A 19652-nucleotide genomic window follows, 5' to 3' on the forward strand; every position below is an offset into this window, starting at 1 on the left:
TTTAATGGTAAACATAATAATTGCTTCTTTGTGTAGCATATCACACGAACAAATAATAATTGGCTAATAACTTTCCACTGCCAAACGTGTAAGGAGGGTCTTATAGCATTGCTTTTCACACATGCCATGCGCGTTCACAGGATTTGCAGAGGGGGGGGTGCGCAGTCATAGATATCATATGGAAAAAGCATAGTATTTGAAGATTCCTTAATAAGAAATGAACTACTTTTTGGCCGCCAAGGTTCTCGCGCACCTTCGTGCAAAGATTTCTTATAAAATTAATATTCAAACGGGCAAAGATAGTCTTATAACAAAGCTATCCACACAGGCAAAAATAAAATATGCAAAGACGACGTCATCGAGATTACCCACAATTTCCGATTAAGCTCGATTACAACAAATCGTCTTCGGAAAAACCCTGAGTAAAAAAGAGGTTTGCCTTGATTAGTCCAGGCGCTATATGTTTCAAGTTGCCTTATGTGTTACATTGTAAAATATGGGCATATTTGGGAAATTTCTTGGTAATAACAGATCTTTCAAGGCAGGAAATTATGTCTTCTGTTCGTCTACTGTTCGAACTTCAATACGGCAATATGGTTAGGGGGGGACGACGTATGTCATACTATTGACGATACTATTAGCACATATACATGAGAAATACATGGGTATTTCTCTGCGTTATCAAATCACGCACACTTTTGGAAGGGCAAAAGTCAACGCATGAACAATCAAATAAGCCGAACGTTATTTTCCAGCAATTTTTCATTTTTAGAAAAAGACTCACAATATAATACTTTTACAATTATCACCAATCATATTCCACACTAGTTACCATAAATACAATATAACTGGCAATTAAGAGTATTCTTAAGAATAGGAAATGATTGGTCATAACACTAGCCAATGGTTCAAACCAATCTCCTTTGGAGAATATCAATGAACTACAGTATCGAATTCTTATAACTCTAAAGAACCTTTAGTCTTGGCGTCTTTCTTTAGATCCGATGCGCATGTTCTTTGCCTGGCGTTCTGTCACAAAGCGAACGTCGTCGGCATGTTAACGCAGTCGTGCTCAATACAATACGAAAGCCGTCGGTTTTCTTTGCGCCGGCGCAACAAACATCTTCTTTTATGAGAAGTCAAAGTGCGCTCCAACAAAGTTCGGCCGCGGCGTGTTTTGAAGTGAACCCGCGCACGTATAAAAACCACTGGTGCAACAAGCTTTTCATCATTCGCTTACTTGACTGCCAACAAGAACACAAACACAGTAAAAGTAAAGCAAACATGGCGTCAACAGTACAGCTACCCCAGCCAAATCTCATCACACGCCAAGACTTGGAGCAGAGGAAAATTCCATTCACGATCAACGACATACTGCCTGCAGTACCACCAGCCAGCAGCAACTCGTCTCTGGCCAGTCAGCCTAGTCCTCCTCTGTCAGTAACCGAGTCCGATTCATCCGCCGAGAGAGGTAAATAGAAAAGAGTATAGTTGTCACGTGTAAAATGCATAGATCATAGCTTAAAATAAGAACTCTTTAGAAACAAGTTCGTGAACCTTTTATTGACAAATATTTGGTTTGTTTACCAGACTCGAATCCTCAGACTCCAGACTCGGACCCAGCCCCCGACAAGTCGACCAGGCCTCGGCGCTCATTCTTCTCCGCTGACCAGGTGAACCAGTTGGAGCGCGTGTTCGCCGCACAGCAGTACGTATCGGCCAAGGAGCGCGCGGAGATCGCCGAGACATTCAACATGACCGACGACCAGGTCAAGAACTGGTTCCAGAACAGACGAATGAAACGCAAGAGAAAGCGCGCCGAGGAGACTGAGTACTACACCAAGCTAGCACTATACAACACAGCGATAGGACCACAGCCAACCCAAGGCTTCCGCCCGTATCCAGGACCTCCCTCAGTACTATCACCACAGGTATACCGCGGCTATCCGTTCCAGTACCCAGGCACACCACCACCACCGATGTACCCAGCCTTCCCGCCCAGTTTCCCTCTCAGCCCGCCACCGGAGTATCCTGGGCTTCCTGTGTCGTCACCTGGACGAGTGTGCAACAGACCCGACTGCAACTGCGGGGGGCGACCGTTAAACGAAATGGCGGCACAGATGTACGGCCTCTACCCATGATTTTTTTAAAAATAAAGAAATACATAGATTTGTTGCGTATAGAAAGAAATATAAAAACAATATCCTATCTAATGTAAATAGCTATTTATTTTTTATTCATTTTCAATAAATGCTTTGAGCCAAAAAAATGTTTCCCGTTAGTTTTTAGTATTATTTTCAGACGCACAGAATAAGTTTAAAGCTTGCGAGATGAAAAATAAAAGACGCTCTTGGCGTCCAGACGAACGGCGAACAGATAAAAAAACGTGTAAAGAGGGGCAAGGAAATGAACGCGAGGTACCGGCGAGGTCCTGATTACCTGATGGGAAGAAACGCGTCGCGCGTCATTCTACTCCCTCACTAGATACGCGAGGTACCTGCGAGGACCTGATTACCGGATGGGGAAAAACGCGTCGCGCGTCAATCTACTCTCTTCCTAGATACGCGAGGTAACGGCGAGGACCTGATTACCGGATGGTGAAGCCCTTCCCAAAGGGCCTCGCAGTCTATTAAAATGTAGCTTTCGTTGCAGGAAATTTTGTCTACTGTTCGAACTTCAATACGGCAATATGGTTAGGGCGATACGACGTATGTCATACTATTGACGATACTATTAGCACATATACATGAGAAATACATGGGTATTTCTCTGCGGTATCAAATCACGCACACTTTTGGAAGGGCAAAAGTCAACGCATGAACAATCAAATAAGCCGAACGTTATTTTCCAGCAATTTTTCATTTTTAGAAAAAGACTCACAATATAATACTTTTACAATTATCACCAATCATATTCCACACTAGTTACCATAAATACAATATAACTGGCAATTAAGAGTATTCTTAAGAATAGGAAATGATTGGTCATAACACTAGCCAATGGTTCCAACCAATCTCCTTTGGAGAATATCAATGAACTACAGTATCGAATTCTTATAACTCTGAAAAACCTTTAGTCTTGGCGTCTTTCTTTAGATCCGATGCGCATGTTCTTTGCCTGGCGTTCTGTCACAAAGCGAACGTCGTCGGCATGTTAACGCAGTCGTGCTCAATACAATACGAAAGCCGTCGGTTTTCTTTGCGCCGGCGCAACAGACATCTTCTTTTATGAGAAGTCAAAGTGCGCTCCAACAAAGTGCGGCCGTGGCGTGTTTTGAAGTGAACCCGCGCACGTATAAAAACCACTGGTGCAACAAGCTTTTCATCATTCGCTTACTTGACTGCCAACAAGAACACAAACACAGTAAAAGTAAAGGAAACATGGCGTCAACAGTACAGCTACCCCAGCCAAGTCTCATCACACGCCAAGACTTGGAGCAGAGGAAAATTCCATTCACGATCAACGACATACTGCTTGCAGTAACAACAGCCAGCAGCAACTCGTCTTTATCCAGTCAGCCTAGTCCTCCTCTGTCAGTAACCGAGTCCGATTCATCCGCCGAGAAAGGTAAATAGAAAAGAGTATAGTTGTCACGTGTAAAATGCATAGTTCATAGCTTAAAATAAGAGCTCTTTAGAAACAATCTCGTGAACTTTTATTGACAAATATTTGGTTTGTTTTCCAGACTCGGATCCTCAGACTCCAGACTCGGACGCAGCCCCCGAGAAGTCGACCAAGCCTCGGCGCTCATTCTTCTCCGCTGACCAGGTAAACCAGTTGGAGCGCGTGTTCGCCGCACAGCAGTACGTATCGGCCAAGGAGCGCGCGGAGATCGCCGAGACATTCAACATGACCGATGACCAGGTCAAGAACTGGTTCCAGAACAGACGAATGAAACGCAAGAGAAAGCGCGCCGAGGAGACTGAGTACTACACCAAGCTAGCACTATACAACACAGCGATAGGACCACAGCCAACCCAAGGCTTCCGCCCGTATCCAGGACCTCCCCCAGTACTATTACCACAGGTATATCGCGGCTATCCGTTCCAGTACCCAGGCACACCACCACCACCGATGTACCCAGCCTTCCCGCCAAGTTTCCCCTTCAGCCCGCCACCGGAGTATCCTGGGCTTCCTGTGTCGTCACCTGGACGAGTGTGCAACAGACCCGACTGCAACTGCGGGGGGCGACCGTTAAACGAAATGGCGGCACAGATGTACGGCCTCTACCCATGATTTTTTTAAAAATAAAAAAAATACATAGATTTCTTGCGTATAGAAAGAAATATAAAACAATATCCTATCTAATGTAAATAGCTATTTATTTTTTATTCATTTTCAATAAATGCTTTGAGCCAAAAAAATGTTTCCCGTTAGTTTTTAGTATTATTTTCAGACGCACAGAATAAGTTTAAAGCATGCGAGATGAAAAATAAAAGACGCTCATGGCGTCCAGACGAACGGCGAACTGACTAAAAAACGTGTAAAGAGGGGCAAGGAAATGAACGCGAGGTACCGGCGAGGTCCTGATTACCTGATGGGAAGAAACGCGTCGCGCGTCGTTCTACTCCCTCCCTAGATACGCGAGGTACCTGCGAGGACCTGATTACCGGATGGGGAAAAACGCGTCGCGCGTCATTCTACTCCCTTCCTAGATACGCGAGGTACCGGCGAGGATCTGATTACCTGATGCGAAAAAACGCGTCGCGCGCTATTCTACTCCCTTCCTAGATACGAGTGGTACCGGTGAGAACCTGATTACCTGATGGGGAAAACGCGTCGCGCGCCATTCTACTCCCTCACTAGATACGCGAGGTACCGGCAAGAACCTGATTACCTGATGGGGAAAACGCGTCGTGCGCCATTCTACTCCCTTCCTAGATACGCCAGGTACCGGTGAGGACCTGATTACCGGATGGGAAAAAACGCGTCGCGCGCTTTTCTACTCCCTTCCTAGATACGCGAGGTAACGGCGAGGACCTGATTACCGGATGGTGAAGCCCTTCCCAAAGGGCCTCGCAGTCTATTAGAATGTAGCTTTCGTTACAGGAAATTTTGTCAACTGTTCGAACTTCAATACGGCAATATGGTTAGGGCGGTACGACGTATGTCATACTATTGACGATACTATTAGCACATATACATGAGAAATACATGGGTATTTCTCTTCGGTATCAAATCACGCACACTTTTGGAAGGGCAAAAGTCAACGCATGAACAATCAAATAAGCCGAACGTTATTTTCCAGCATTTTTTCATTTTTAGAAAAAGACTCACAATATAATACTTTTACAATTATCACCAATCATATTCCACACTAGTTACCATAAATACAATATAACTGGCAATTAAGAGTATTCTTAAGAATAGGAAATGATCGGTCATAACCCTAGCCAATGGTTCCAACCAATCTCCTTTGGAGAATATCAATGAACTACAGTATCGAATTCTTATAACTCTGAAGAACCTTTAGTCTTGGCGTCTTTCTTTAGATCCGATGCGCATGTTCTTTGCCTGACCTTCCGTCACAAAGCGAACGTCGTCGGCATGTTAACGCAGTCGTGCTCAATACAATACGAAAGCCGTCGGTTTTCTTTGCGCCGGCGCAACAGACATCTTCTTTTATGAGAAGTCAAAGTGCGCTCCAACAAAGTTCGGCCGCGGCGTGTTTTGAAGTGAACCCGCGCACGTATAAAAACCACTGGTGCAACAAGCTTTTCATCATTCGCTTACTTGACTGCCAACAAGAACACAAACACAGTAAAAGTAAAGGAAACATGGCGTCAACAGTACAGCTACCCCAGCCAAATCTCATCACACGCCAAGACCTGGAGCAGAGGAAAATTCCATTCACTATCAACGACATACTGCTTGCAGTAACAACGGCCAGCAGCAACTCGTCTTTGTCCAGTCAGCCTAGTCCTCCTCTGTCAGTAACTGAGTCCGATTCATCCGCCGAGAGAGGTAAATAGAAAAGAGTATAGTTGTCACGTGTAAAATGCATAGTTCATAGCTTAAAATAAGAACTCTTTAGAAACAATCTCGTGAACCTTTTATTGACAATATTTGGTTTGTTTACCAGACTCGAATCCTCAGACTCCAGACTCGGACCCAGCCCCCGACAAGTCGACCAAGCCTCGGCGCTCATTCTTCTCCACTGACCAGGTGAACCAGTTGGAGCGCGTGTTCGCCGCACAGCAGTACGTATCGGCCAAGGAGCGCGCGGAGATCGCCGAGAGATTCAACATGACCGACGAACAGGTCAAGAACTGGTTCCAGAACAGACGAATGAAACGCAAGAGAAAGCGCGCCGAGGAGACTGAGTACTACATCAAGCTAGCACTATACAACACATCGATAGGACCACAGCCAAACCAAGGCTTCCGCCCGTATCCAGGACCTCCCCCAGTACTATCACCACAGGTATACCGCGGCTATCCGTTCCAGTACCCAGGCACACCACCACCACCGATGTACCCAGCCTTCCCGCCCAGTTTCCCCTTCAGCCCGCCACCGAAGTATCCTGGGCTTCCTGTGTCGTCACCTGGACGAGTGTGCAACAGACCTGACTGCAACTGCGGGGGGCGACCGTTAAACGAAATGGCGGCACAGATGTACGGCCTCTACCCATGATTTTTTTAAAAATAAGGAATTACATAGATTTGTTGCGTATAGAAAGAAATATAAAACAATATCCTATCTAATGTAAATAGCTATTTATTTTTTATTCATTTTCAATAAATGCTTTAAGCAAAAAAAATGTTTCCCGTTAGTTTTTAGTATTATTTTCAGAATCACAGAATAAGTTTAAAGCTTGCGAGATGAAAAATAAAAGACGCTCTTGGCGTCCAGACGAACGGCGTACTGACTAAAAAAACGTGTAAAGAGGGGCAAGGAAATGAACGAGAGGTACCGGCGAGGTACTGATTACCTGATGGGAAGAAACGCGTCGCGCGTCATTCTACTCCCTCCCTAGATACGCGAGGTACCTGCGAGGACCTGATTACCGGATGGGGAAAAACGCGTCGCGCGTCATTCTACTCCCTTCCTAGATACGCGAGGTACCGGCGAGTACTTGATTACCTGATGGTAAAAACGCGTCCCGCGCCATTCTACTCCCTTCCTAGATACGCGAGGTACCGGCGAGAACCTGATTACCTGATAGGGAAAACGCGTCGCCCGCCATTCTACTCCCTCCCTAGATACGCGAGGTACCGGCGAGAACCTGATTACCGGATGGGGAAAACGCGTCGCGCGCCATTCTACTCCCTTCCTAGATACGAGAGGTACCGGTGAGGAACCGATTACTGGATAGGGAAAACGCGTCGCGCGCCATTCTACTCCCTTCCTAGATACGAGAGGTACCGGTGAGGAACCGATTACTGGATGGAAAAAACGCGTCGCGCGCCATTCTACTCCCTCCCTAGATACGCGAGGTACCGGCGAGGACCTGATTACCTGATGGGTAAAACGCGTCGCGCACCATTCTACTCCCTTCCTAGATACGCGAGGTACCGGTGAGAACCTGATTACCTGATGGGGAAAACGCGTCGCGCGCCATTCTACTCCCTTCCTAGATACGATTGGTACCGGTGAGAACCTGATTACCTGATGGGGAAAACGCGTCGCGCGCCATTCTACTCCCTCCCTAGATACGAGTGGTACCGGCGAGAACCTGATTACCTGATGGGGAAAACGCGTCGCGCGCCATTCTACTCCCTTCCTAGATACGCGAGGTACCGGCGAGGACCTGATTACCTGATGGGGAAAACGCGTCGCGCGCCATTCTACTCCCTTCCTAGATACGCCAGGTACCGGTGAGGACCTGATTACCGGATGGGAAAAAACGCGTCGCGCGCCATTTTCCTTCCTTCCTTGATACGCGAGGTACCGGCGAGGACCTGATTACCGGATGGGCAAAACGCGTCGCGCGCCATTCTACTCCCTTCCTAGATACGCGAGGTACCGGTGAGAACCTGATTACCTGATGGGGAAAACGCGTCGCGCGCCATTCTACTCCCTTCTTAGATACGCGAGGTACCGGCGAGGAACTGATTACCTGATGGGAAAAAACGCGTCCCGCGCCATTCTACTCCCTTCCTAGATACGCGAGGTACCGGCGAGAACCTGATTACCTGATAGGGAAAACACGTCGCCCGCCATTCTACTCCCTCCCTAGATACGCGAGGTACCGGCGAGAACCTGATTACCGGATGGGGAAAACGCGTCGCGCGCCATTCTACTCCCTTCCTAGATACGCGAGGTACCGGCGAGGACCTGATTACCTGATGGGAAAAACGCGTTGCGCGCCATTCTACCCCCTCCCCAGATACGCCAGGTACCTGCGAGGATCTGATTACCTGATGGGAAAAAACGCGTCGCGCGCCATTCTACTCCTTTCCTAGATACGCGAGGTACCGGCGAGGACCTGATTACCTGATGGGGAAAACCCGTCGCGCGCCATTCTACTCCTTCCCTAGATACGCGAGGTACCGGCGAGGACCTGATTACCTGATGGGGAAAAACGCGTCGCGCGTCATTCTACTCCCTCCCTAGATACGCGAGGTACCGGCGAGGACCTGATTACCGGATGGGGAAAAACGCGTCGCGAGTCATTCTACTCCCTTCCTAGATACGCGAGGTACCGGCGAGGATCTGATTACCTGATGCGAAAAAACGCGTCGCGTGCTATTCTACTTCTTCCCTAGATACGCGAGGTAACGGCGAGGACCTGATTACCGGATTGTGAAGCCCTTCCCAAAGGGCCTCGCAGTCTAATAGAATGTAGCTTTCGTTGCGGAACATTTTGTCTACTGTTTGAACTTCAATACGGCAATATGGTTAGGGCGGTACGACGTATGTCATACTATTGACAATACTATTAGCACATATACATATTTGAAAGGAAATCGACAAATGCGTGAAAGTAACTCACAATGGTTCCACTTTGTTGCTAGTGTGAAAAAGAGAAAGGAGAACAACCATGTTGCAAAGGAAGGAAATACGTGAATATAGCAATAAATCAACAACTGAACTCTTGGCAAAGAGGCACTTTAAAAAGATAGAGAAAGAAATGCTTTTACTCCTGGGAAGATAACACAAAACTTGGATCCTTTGAACTCAAGCAGGAAAATCAACGTTTAATAATATAAATCATTGATCTAGGTGGTTATGATAACTCCATTTGTCGCCAATAACTTACAACTGTGCGTTTGTGATATCTCTCTAGGGTTGTGCAACACTTTAAAAGAAAGTGGAAGCGTTTCAGGTTGTTGTTTGCTGTACAGTTGGCCGCTTTTCTCTATGTGCGGTTTATATCCAGCAGGGCTTGAGAACAAACATCATAAGCTTTTCTTTTTTTAACATTTCTCGACTAAGTTCATGCTCTGAACAACCTATTAAAAACAAGGATATCCTGCTAGGTCTCACAAGCCACCGCGAGGTATAAATCAACGAGGGGGGAAATACCTGAACTTCATAACTTATCCGGGACACGCAATGTATTTGCTGACATCATTTCGTTGATAAGATACAATGACACATTGAAAGTTCCAAGTGCAGTCGAATATTTTTCTAACTTTTAAGTCTTGAATTATGGTTTCCTTGTTGTTGTGTATAAAATTTAAGTGGAATTTAGTCAACGTGGCCTGTGTTTAATCACTGCTGTGGGCTACCGTGGAGCGAAATAATAAGGTTAGCATGGTTCAAGCAGGTGCTCCACACACAACCGAGTAAACTGGTGGACTGCCCCCTTTACGCGAGTTTTTCTTAATTATTTGCAACTAGCAATATTTACAATATTCATACAATAACCAACTTACTGCTATCAAAGGCTAGAATAAACAAGATGGAGCCATTTTGTTTGTGTACCTCGATAGGAATTCACGTTTTTGTACGCGTATCTTACGCGTATTCTTGTGGAGCGACTGTTGGAATTCTAGTCTACCAATTCCGATATTTAATACTATGACTTGCGTTGGTCTTTTTGATAAAGGAAGGAAAACATCAAGACAAAGGGAAAACCTTTTCTCGTTCAACCCAAACTCAAAATTTAAATACAAGCTAGTATGTACACTGAGTATTGTGCTTAAGTATTTGTAAAGTACACATAAATTACACATAAAGTACACATAAAGTCTTAGTTTATCCGTCACATTGTCCAACAAGGCATATGCTCAGAGCCAACAAATGATTGTAGTGTCTTCATGTGACAACATTTTTCAATAAGTATTATGCAGTTAAACAGGGAGTATTCAGGATTTGGGAGGGGAGGGCGCTGCCATAAATATCTTATAGAAAAAGGAAGGATATTTGAAAATGTGCCACATTCGGAGTGTTAATGGGAGTGTTTTTATACAGGCCTGGCTATGGGTCTGCATTTATAAACCGATACCACTGTGAAATAGGTTTTATTCACCAGTGATTATTATCCTTTTTAACCATGAAACTTCATTCACTTAGAAAATACTAGACTTGTGACATCCTTTTTATTTTAAGTGGGCGTGGACATTAAAAGTTTGCTACGTCCCTGCTCTAGTCCTGGTCCGTTGATACAAATCTATTTTGCCGGCGACGCGCACAAAGTTCGTAAAAAGACCGCCTTGCCGCTCAAGCGAATTCCGGGTGTTTTGCGGCATTGCTCTCGCCGTTTCATATGGAATTCAAGTTGTTGCCGTCGCAAATGCACTTTGCCGTTAGAACCAAAAACGGTTTTTATGTATCGATTAAAAAGGAGTTCGCAGATTTTGGCAAGCTTTTAGTTTCTGAAATGAGGATAATGGGCTGTGTGACTTGATTTTACTGGTAAATATAATAATTGCTTCTTTGTGTAGCATATCACACGAACAAATAATAATTGGCTAATAACTTTCCACTGCCAAACGTGTAAAGAGGGTTATAGCATTGCTTTTCACACATGCCAGGCGCGTTCACAGGATTTGCAGAGGGGGGTGGGGGGAGGGGTGCGCAGTCATAGGTATCATGGAAGTTCCTTAATAAGAAATGAGCCACCAAGGTTCTCGCGCACCCTGTGATAAAACGTACGCGCCTTCGTGCAAAGATTTCTTATAAAATTAATATCCAAACAGGCAAAGATAATCTTATAACAAAGCCATCCACACAGGCAAAAATAAAATATGCAAAGACGACGTCATCGAGATTACCCACAATTTCCGATTACAACAAATCGTCTTCGGAAAAACCCTGAGTAAAAAAAACTGTTTGCCTTGATTAGTCCAGGCGCTTTATGTTTCAAGTTGCCTTATGTGTTACATAAGAAATTTCTTGGTAATAACAGGAAATTTTGTCTACTGTTCGAACTTTTTAAAGTTCATACTATTGACAATACTATTAGCACATCCACCTATTTCAATAAACGCTGTCAGTGCAAATGGCGAATGGCAGATGGCAGTTCTAAGACCAATCACTGCTTATAGGTATAATTATTTGTAAGAATTTAGATGATAATTAATATAATCACAGAAATTTTCCAAATTATTCTACATTCAGTAGAAATTTGACATGTTCCATGGTATTTTTTGATAGGAGAACTGCCATTTCACAATCGCCATTTGCCGTTTGCACTGACAACGTTATTTGAAATAGGTGTATACATGAGAAATACATGGGTATTTCACTGCGGTATCAAATCACGCACACTTTTGAAAAGGCAAAAGTCAACGCATGAACAATCAAATAAGCCGCCCGGCCTTTTATTCGAGCAATAATGGTAGGCCTCAATTGACCAGCTTTAGCTATTTAGGAACATATTTGACACTTCCAAAGATTATATTAAACCAACACCAGATCTCGAACGATATTTTCCAGCAATTTTTCATTTTTAGAAAAAGACTTACAATATAATATTTTTATAATTATCATCAATCATATTCCACACTAGTTACCATAAATACAATATAACTGGCAATTAAGAGTATTCTTAAGAATAGGAAATGATTGGTCATAACCCTAGCCAATGGTTCCAACCAATCTCCTTTGGAGAATATCAATGAACTACAGTATCGAATTCTTATAAATCTGAAGAACCTTTAGTCTTGGCGTCTTTTTTTAGATCCGATGCGCATGTTCTTTGCCTGGCGTTCTGTCACAAAGCGAACGCCGTCGGCATGTTAACGCAGTCGTGCTCAATACAATACGAAAGCCGTCGGTTTTCTTTGCGCCGGCGCAACAGACGTCTTTTTTTGTGAGAAGTCAAAGTGCGCTCCAACAAAGTGCGGCCGCGGCGTGTTTTGAAGTAAACCCGCGCACGTATAAAAACAACTGGTGCAACTAGCTTTTTATCATTCGCTTACTTGACTGCCAACAAGAACACAAACACAGTAAAAGTAAAGGAAACATGGCGTCAACAGTACAGCTACCCGAGCCAAATCTCATCACACGCCAAGACCTGGAGCAGAGGAAAATTCCATTCACGATCAACGACATACTGCCTGCAGTACCACAGGCCAGCAGCAACTCGTCTCTGGCCAGTCAGCCCAGTCCTCCTCTGTCAGTAACCGAGTCCGATTCATCCGCCGAGAGAGGTAAATAGAAAAGAGTATAGTTGTCCTATAAAATATATAGTTGACCTGTAAAATGCATAATGTATAGCTTGAACTAATAACTCCTAAGAAAACGACTTTGGAACTATTTATTGACTATAAATGTTTTGGTCTGCTTTTCAGATTCGAGACCTCAGACGCCAGACTCGGACCCAGCCCCTGACAAAGCGACCAAGCCTCGGCGCTCATTCTTTTCCGCTGACCAGGTGAGCCAGTTGGAGCGCGTGTTCGCCGCACGGCAGTACGTATCGGCCAAGGAGCGCGCGGAGATCGCCGAGACACTCAACATGACCGACGACCAGGTCAAGATCTGGTTCCAGAACAGGCGAGTGAAACGCAAGAGAAAGCGCGCCGAGGAGACTGAGTACTACACAAAGCTAGCACTGTACAACACAGCGATAGAACCACAGCCAACCCAAGGCTTCCGCCCATATCCAGGACCTCCCCCAGTACTATCACCACAGGTATACCGCGGCTATCCGTTCCAGTACCCAGGCACACCACCACCACCGATGTACCCAGCCTTCCCGCCCAGTTTCCCTCTCAGCCCGCCACCGGAGTATCCTGGGCTTCCTGTGTCGTCACCTGGACGGGTGTGCAACAGACCCGACTGCAACTGCGGGGGGCGACCGCTGAACGAAATGGCTGCACAGATGTACGACCTCTACCCATGATTTTTTTAAAAATAAGGAATTACATAGATTTTATGCGTATAGAAAGAATTATATAAACGATTTCCTATCCCGTGTAAATAGCTATTTTTTTATTTTTAATAAATGCTTTTAGCCGTAGTTTTCAGTATTATTTTCATAGACGCACAGAATAAGTTTAAAGCTTGGAGGGGAAAAATAAAAGGCGCTTTTGGCGTTCATTTGGACAACCAAATAACGACTACGGATCCAAGAGTTAGCGTATATAAGCATAAATAAGAGAGGGAAACTTAGGTGCCAGCAATGCCAATCCCAATCTTTTCTATTTCCACTAACAACATTTTTACTTGCCCTACCCCTGCACGTCGCTTGTAGTTGTGTTGCAATCAAGAGGCTACGAATAAGTAACGAGACCGCCACCTGGGTGTCCTGGCCTCCTTGCGTCATAATCTCGAAGGGGAGAACCAGGACCTGATTGTAACTGCGAGGGACGACCGCTGAACGAGCTGCGATAAAGCTTCTAAGATTTTTATTAATTTTCTTCGAAAAAATTCCATTCTAAATATTTTTTACCCCGCGATGTAAATAAACGTACATTTTGAGTATTTTTAAATACAAAATTAAAATCAAGGTAAAAGTTGGTCTATGATTGTTATTATTGTTACATGTTTTGGAGTCCTAACCAAGATGTGACCTCGAGAGTTGCATTTTGTAGTTTAAAAGCAATACTCACAGATGAGTGACTTGAAAGTTAGCGTTAACATACGAACTTTAAACTAATCTAGAAATAAATATTATGAGTTTGGGTGAAATATTTTGAAGCCCGTGGTTTGAGTTACACATTACGTTTGAGGGTTCGTAGCAAACCCGAACTTCGTATGTAACCGGTCTGGCTTCTCTACGTTTTTTTTTTTTTTTTGCTTAGCCATATAGGTTTCATAGAGTGGTTTTCAAAAACCCGTGAAATACTATTTAGTTTATTTAGTAATAATACACTGTAATGTTCTCTTTAGTTCTGGCTTGACTATTACACTTTAACAATTTATATTTTGTTGGACGTGATTTTGAAAACCACTCTATACTTTAGAGTTTGAGAAAAGAGATAAAGCATCGCATAGTCGGAATGCTTCCTTGCCGCCCACCTCTGGTCTATGGCAGCAACAAGCATTATATTAAAACACCTGTTTATGCTGCTGCGATGAATAAAGATGAGCTTTCAAGGGAGAGTCCTTAACCGGAACTATCCCTAGTCCCCCTCGTTCTTCGACTCGAGACAAAGGATTTGTTGGTGATCGCGGTCGGCAGCTGATCGCTTGTCGAAGAAGGCGACGGCCAGGAAAAAGCGAAAACTCCTCGAGAGCTGTGAATGGCGAATCTTCTGCTGTAGCTAAAACTTGGTAAATATAGAAAATAGAAAGATGTGACCAGATATTACCGTACGAATACGGATATTTTATCGCTACGATCGGTTGCTGGACTCTATTATGCTTGATATGACCGTATTTAATCAACAAACTAGGTGTGCCATGACGCTAAATTACGGTTTTCCGTCTCTCTCCCGTTGTGTTTCGCATGTTTTAAAATTTGAGCAAGAATTTATTCAGCACATGACACATACACAATAAGAGCATTCGAAAATCGAAATATTATCATGTATTTTATTCGAGCGGCAAAGTAAATAAACTTTAATTTCACTTTAGAAGCATTGCCCATCTAGTTAAACATCAAAAATGTAAAATGAATAACTAAAATGCTTTTCATGTCTGCTTTTCATTAACTGAATATAAAAAATGAAATGCTAATGACAGGATATATCAGATGGTGTGCATTATTTCATCAATTAACGTGTGAGTCAAATCTTCAATCTTTAAAGACTCGTGTTCTTTTGTCGAAAAAGAGATTACAATTTCATATAAAAAAGAAAAATTTACGTGATCAAACACCATTTGATGAAAGGCTGCTATTCAGTCCGAGCACAGATACGAGGTGTTGTCTCTTTAATGACAAGCGTTTCTATACGAATATTATTGATGCCGCTCAATGCATTGCCCATTTAGTAACGCTTCCAATAAAATACCGCAAGAACCAACGCGCGCCCGGTTGGGAAAAGCGAGGTACAAAAAGTCATAACAAAGCCTTTGTTTACGTTCGCCATTGTCGACTTGTACTAACTTATCACGTGACTTTTTGTGTGGCAAATTCAAGCCAAAATAAACACTAAATAGGTTTTTATTGTTGTTGTTATTTTCATAGGTTTTATAAAATGTTTCATAGATTTTATAAAATTTTTGTTCGCGCTTTTTCCCGCAGCGCAAAGTAAATTTCCTCCGGAAAAAATGAGGTTCCCCTATCACGCGCACGCCAAAATAACGAATCACTGAAGTAATAAGAGATTCTGGTAAACAAATTGCGAGATAGGTTTGGATGATCGTACAGATCGCACAAGAAAGTTTCGTATTGTTTTGTTTTTCTCTTTAAAAAAGCTAAAAGGTAAGGTTCTAAAAACCCTGAATCAAACTAAACCTTTCATTTTGGTATTTTAGCGCCATGAACTGTAAGTGGTTTACGGTGATGCTATCCGTGCCTCGCCCGGAGCAGCCCACCTTTCTCACCAAGTTCCACGAGATCTCGGGACTTGCCCTCTACTTGGTCACGGGGCTAGTTCTCATGTGCGCGCCGTCACTCGCGCATTTAATTCTACAGGTGAGGAGAGGGAAATCGGCGCGGTAGGGGAGGGGTGGGGGCTCTTCCCCAAGTAGGCTAGTTCTGATGTGCGCGCCGTCACTCGCGCACTACAGGTGAGGAGGGAATTCGGCGCGGTAGAGGAGAGGTGGGGGCTTTTTCCTGAGTAGGCTGGGGGCTCTTTCCCGAGTAGGAAAAAAAAGCGGCTGCCATAAGCAAACACGAGGAATGACAGAGGCTTGCTTCCCGCCAGACAATTTTCTCTAGCTACGACTATTGAAATATTTGGAGACCTGTTGTAGTCGCCATTTCTGCACATGTCCTATAGATTCTGGGGAGTGATATTTTCCCAGCTCCTCAAAATAACTTAAAACAATAGACCATGATGTAAGAGAACGAATATTAGGGTATGTTCCAATGATGACGTCCGTGAAAGCTATTTTTAGAACAAACAGTTATTTTTAGATAGGCCTCTGATTGGTCAGCGCTCACGTTTCCTAGCAACATAAGTCTTACGCGCGATCACATCTTGAGCGATGTGAACCGGCAAAGGCTGTTATGGAAATCTTTTTGACCGAACATTCCTTCCTTTTTCACGAACGCTGTGAAAATGATTTTTCAAAGAGTACGCTGGATTCAATCAACCGTTTCTCGGACATTAAAGACATTAAAATGCATAGAGTGCGTGATTTTAGGCGTGGGGAACAACTTCACCAGTAAACTTTTCACAGCTGATTCGCAATATAAAACAACAATCAATCAGAAACCTGTGTTTACAACACACAATTCTCTTCCCATTCTATTTTAATGAAAAAGATACATCCATAACTTAATACTATTATATTCACACCGATATTGTGGTTATTAAGACATGTATTTAACAAATAAAAGATTTCAAGTCTTTAAAATGAAGTAAATCTTTATTCCAGTGACAAGGGTTTCTTGAGTGACATGATTTTTTAACATTTGCGTGAAAAATTGTAGTTCATTCATCTAAAAATATTGAAGATCAAAGAGCCTTCTTGTATTCAAATACATAAAATAGATTCTGATAATGCCTGGGATTCTATCTCACCGAATTGCAGAGAAAAAGAAGAATTTTTAGGAGTCAGCCCGATGCATCTTGAATGAACTCCAAACTCACCGTCTCCCCGACGTCTTCTCGTTCAATTATTTAAATAGCGTTTAGATAACTTAACATCAGATAACTTAACAGATACGAGTACACCACCCTACGAGTAGCATTGTGATCATGAGCTATAAGGAGCAGCTAAAAGGATAAAAACAGGTAGCGAACGAAGTACACCACCAGTACACCACCCTACGAGTAGCATTGTGATCATGAGCTATAAGGAGCAGCTAAAATAATAAAAACAGGTAGCGAACGAAGTAAAAGGTGCAGAGGGAAAAAAGTTTGTTGTGAAAATGTACTATAGCTCGCGAGGTGCTCATAACCAAATATGGCGCGACGAACCATATATAGATGCTATGATTGACAAGCTCGCGCAATCTAAAAATAGCTTTCATGGACGACATTATGGGCCACGGGGATTCGTTCTCTTATATCTTCGTCTCTTGCTTAAAACTATTACCGGTTGTTAAGATGGTCCATCTGGAAGTGAGGTAAATTAAAAAAATAATACAAGGAGATTTGAGAATAACTCTTCAGAATCAAATATAACCTTCTTGTTCCTCCCTAAGTATAAAAAGCCCATAGTTATTAGCGTCATGTCATATATCGTAAAGGAATTTTTTTTTTCTTTTAACTCTTTTAAAATGACGGACATCTCAGCATCTAGAAATGAGTGTCCCATTTATATCCATCTCTCCTCTTAGGTAGATTTACTCGGTCGCTCCGAAACCTACCTCCGCCTTGTGGGCATCGAGCTTGCCGTAGTGGGCTTTAACTACGTCATCACAGCCCGTACCAGGCCTCGCGTGCCCGGCGCCGGCTACATCCTTGCGAGTATTCCAGAGCGCTTGATCCTTGTGGACGTCTTGATCCTGTGTCTTCTGTCACAGAAGCTCCTCCCCCTGTCACTCTGCCTGACAGCGATCATCATCGACACCCTTTTTGCCATCCTCACTTTCGTCATCTGGTACAGGGTAACTCCGAACGTCTCCTTCAGTGTCTTCCTCAAGGAGCTATCTAGCCCCCTGTTTATCCGATGCCTTTTTAACCGTAGCCGTGGTGCTTCAAGTGTAGTCGGCGCGTTTGGGCTTCTACAGTTTGTCTACTCCATCTTCTTCGCCATCCGACCCGATTTCGCCCGCGAGGCATTCAGCTTAGACCCATTCGAGGGTCACTCGGCTGGCTACTTGGGCGCGTTTTTCGTGCTATCCTGCGAGTCTGCGTGGAATCAGATCTACATGGGCAAGGCGCGCAGCGTAGCATTCAACATCTTGACAGTATTCTCGCGCTTGTGTTTCAAGCTCCCTGTGCTCGTGATCCTGGTGGCCTCTAGCGAGCTTGAGGTTGGTCTTGGCGTGTTCTTGATTCTGCTCGATGGCGCATTCGCCGCCATCACCCTCATGCTGTTGTGTCTGAGCGGCATCCAAGACGAGGAGCCTGAAGATGTCATCGACGCGGGGGAGACGGAGGCCATCATGCCCAAAGAGCCCAAAGCGGGTGCCACGCCCACGGAGTCAGAGAATAAGAAGGATCCAGACTTTGCCGAGCCCCAGTAAAGAAAGGTCTCTATGAATCACGACTATCATAGGAACTGACCCACTAAGCAAAGAAAACATGTTACAAAAAGTCCTCACCTACTAACCACATTAAATCGAACGACAAAAGCCTAAATAAATTGCTCAAGATTATCAGAGATTTATCACTGACTAGGGCATCGTACACACACAACAGGATATATTTTATTTTTAATATTTTTAAAATAAACTCATGAGATTATCAGTGAGAGGTAAATTGTTAGTTTTTTTTAGAACGATGGGCGCTACCGTGGTCACTAATACAAAAGTAGCATGCGAGAGCCATTTGATGGACACGAACTTTTAAGTTATTAAAATAACTAGAAGGATTTCCTCGTGCATTTTCGCCACACTTCATGTCAGCTCGTTTTCGCATCCTCATTTAGCTTACTTCACAAAGCTTTCAAGGTGACCTCGGTAGCGTGCGTCTATATGACGAGTAAGACCAAAGTACTGCTAGAAATACTTATGAAGGGGATATTGAATAGGTGACTTATAAAATTTTGGAATTTATCAGTGGTATCACTTAAAAATGCACTCAACAAATATGTCAAGAATAAGGGAATTTCATAATAAGCAAAGTTAATAAAAGAGTAATCGTAACTTCGAGAGGACTTGCTAGGCCATTCACCCGCCATCGCTAACTTAAATCGGTTATAAATCCTTGTGACGCAAGTGTTCCTTCTCCTGCTCTGTCAAGATCAGTCACCCTTCTAGCATAAGACTCGTTTCGGTGTCAAGAACTCACGCACAAGATGGCGGACAAAACAACACGCTTTATTCGGCAAAACCGCATGTCAATTGCGGGCGCGCATGAACAGTAATAGCTTCAAACTATTTATTAAACAAACTGCACGGCAGAACAGCGCGTCTTACGGCGCTGGTGTAAAATGCAACACTACGCTTGAATGTTGTTTTTTTCCATAAGAGAATGAAGACTTACTAATAAGAAGACCCTCACCCTACGCGTAGCGTTATGAGTATGACGTCATCGCTTTCTTGTCATATGATAGGATAGGCCTCTGATTGGTCAGCGCTCACGTTTCCTAGCAAC

At 43.8% G+C, this 19652-nt stretch overlaps 4 protein-coding genes across 4 annotated transcripts; all 4 read left to right on the forward strand.

Annotated features, from left to right (window-relative positions):
* Positions 1-1218: 1218 nt before the first annotated feature.
* Positions 1219-2373, forward strand: LOC116616779 (homeobox protein koza-like). The gene is made up of 2 exons (XM_032378779.2): positions 1219-1471; positions 1591-2373. Exons 1-2 carry the CDS (start codon positions 1285-1287, stop codon positions 2139-2141), a joined length of 738 nt encoding a protein of 245 aa, XP_032234670.2. The 5' UTR covers positions 1219-1284; the 3' UTR covers positions 2142-2373.
* Positions 2374-3317: 944 nt separating this feature from the next.
* Positions 3318-6644, forward strand: LOC116616774 (homeobox protein vab-15). Its single transcript, XM_048730743.1, has 2 exons — positions 3318-3567; positions 6083-6644. The coding sequence occupies exons 1-2, from the start codon at positions 3381-3383 to the stop codon at positions 6631-6633; spliced, it is 738 nt and encodes a 245-aa protein (XP_048586700.1). The 5' UTR covers positions 3318-3380; the 3' UTR covers positions 6634-6644.
* A 5662-nt stretch (positions 6645-12306) lies between these two features.
* Positions 12307-13427, forward strand: LOC116616775 (homeobox protein vab-15). The gene is made up of 2 exons (XM_032378769.2): positions 12307-12542; positions 12684-13427. Exons 1-2 carry the CDS (start codon positions 12356-12358, stop codon positions 13232-13234), a joined length of 738 nt encoding a protein of 245 aa, XP_032234660.2. The 5' UTR covers positions 12307-12355; the 3' UTR covers positions 13235-13427.
* Positions 13428-14461: 1034 nt separating this feature from the next.
* On the forward strand, positions 14462-19201 carry LOC116616785. The gene is made up of 3 exons (XM_032378806.2): positions 14462-14607; positions 15754-15913; positions 17729-19201. Exons 2-3 carry the CDS (start codon positions 15758-15760, stop codon positions 18578-18580), a joined length of 1008 nt encoding a protein of 335 aa, XP_032234697.2. The 5' UTR covers positions 14462-14607; positions 15754-15757; the 3' UTR covers positions 18581-19201.
* The last annotated feature ends 451 nt before the right edge of the window (positions 19202-19652 follow it).

Source organism: Nematostella vectensis, chromosome 1, assembly GCF_932526225.1.
Source record: "Nematostella vectensis chromosome 1, jaNemVect1.1, whole genome shotgun sequence".
Lineage (NCBI taxonomy): Eukaryota > Metazoa > Cnidaria > Anthozoa > Actiniaria > Edwardsiidae > Nematostella > Nematostella vectensis.

Coding starts and splice junctions, on each gene's coding strand:
- LOC116616779 (XM_032378779.2), top strand. CDS start 1,285: ATGGCGTCAACAGTACAGCTACCCCAGCCAAATCTCATCACACGCCAA. Junction 1,472..1,590: donor CGATTCATCCGCCGAGAGAG/GTAAATAGAAAA, acceptor TTTGTTTACCAG/ACTCGAATCCTCAGACTCCA.
- LOC116616774 (XM_048730743.1), top strand. CDS start 3,381: ATGGCGTCAACAGTACAGCTACCCCAGCCAAGTCTCATCACACGCCAA. Junction 3,568..6,082: donor CGATTCATCCGCCGAGAAAG/GTAAATAGAAAA, acceptor TTTGTTTACCAG/ACTCGAATCCTCAGACTCCA.
- LOC116616775 (XM_032378769.2), top strand. CDS start 12,356: ATGGCGTCAACAGTACAGCTACCCGAGCCAAATCTCATCACACGCCAA. Junction 12,543..12,683: donor CGATTCATCCGCCGAGAGAG/GTAAATAGAAAA, acceptor TCTGCTTTTCAG/ATTCGAGACCTCAGACGCCA.
- LOC116616785 (XM_032378806.2), top strand. CDS start 15,758: ATGAACTGTAAGTGGTTTACGGTGATGCTATCCGTGCCTCGCCCGGAG. Junction 15,914..17,728: donor TCGCGCATTTAATTCTACAG/GTGAGGAGAGGG, acceptor CTCTCCTCTTAG/GTAGATTTACTCGGTCGCTC.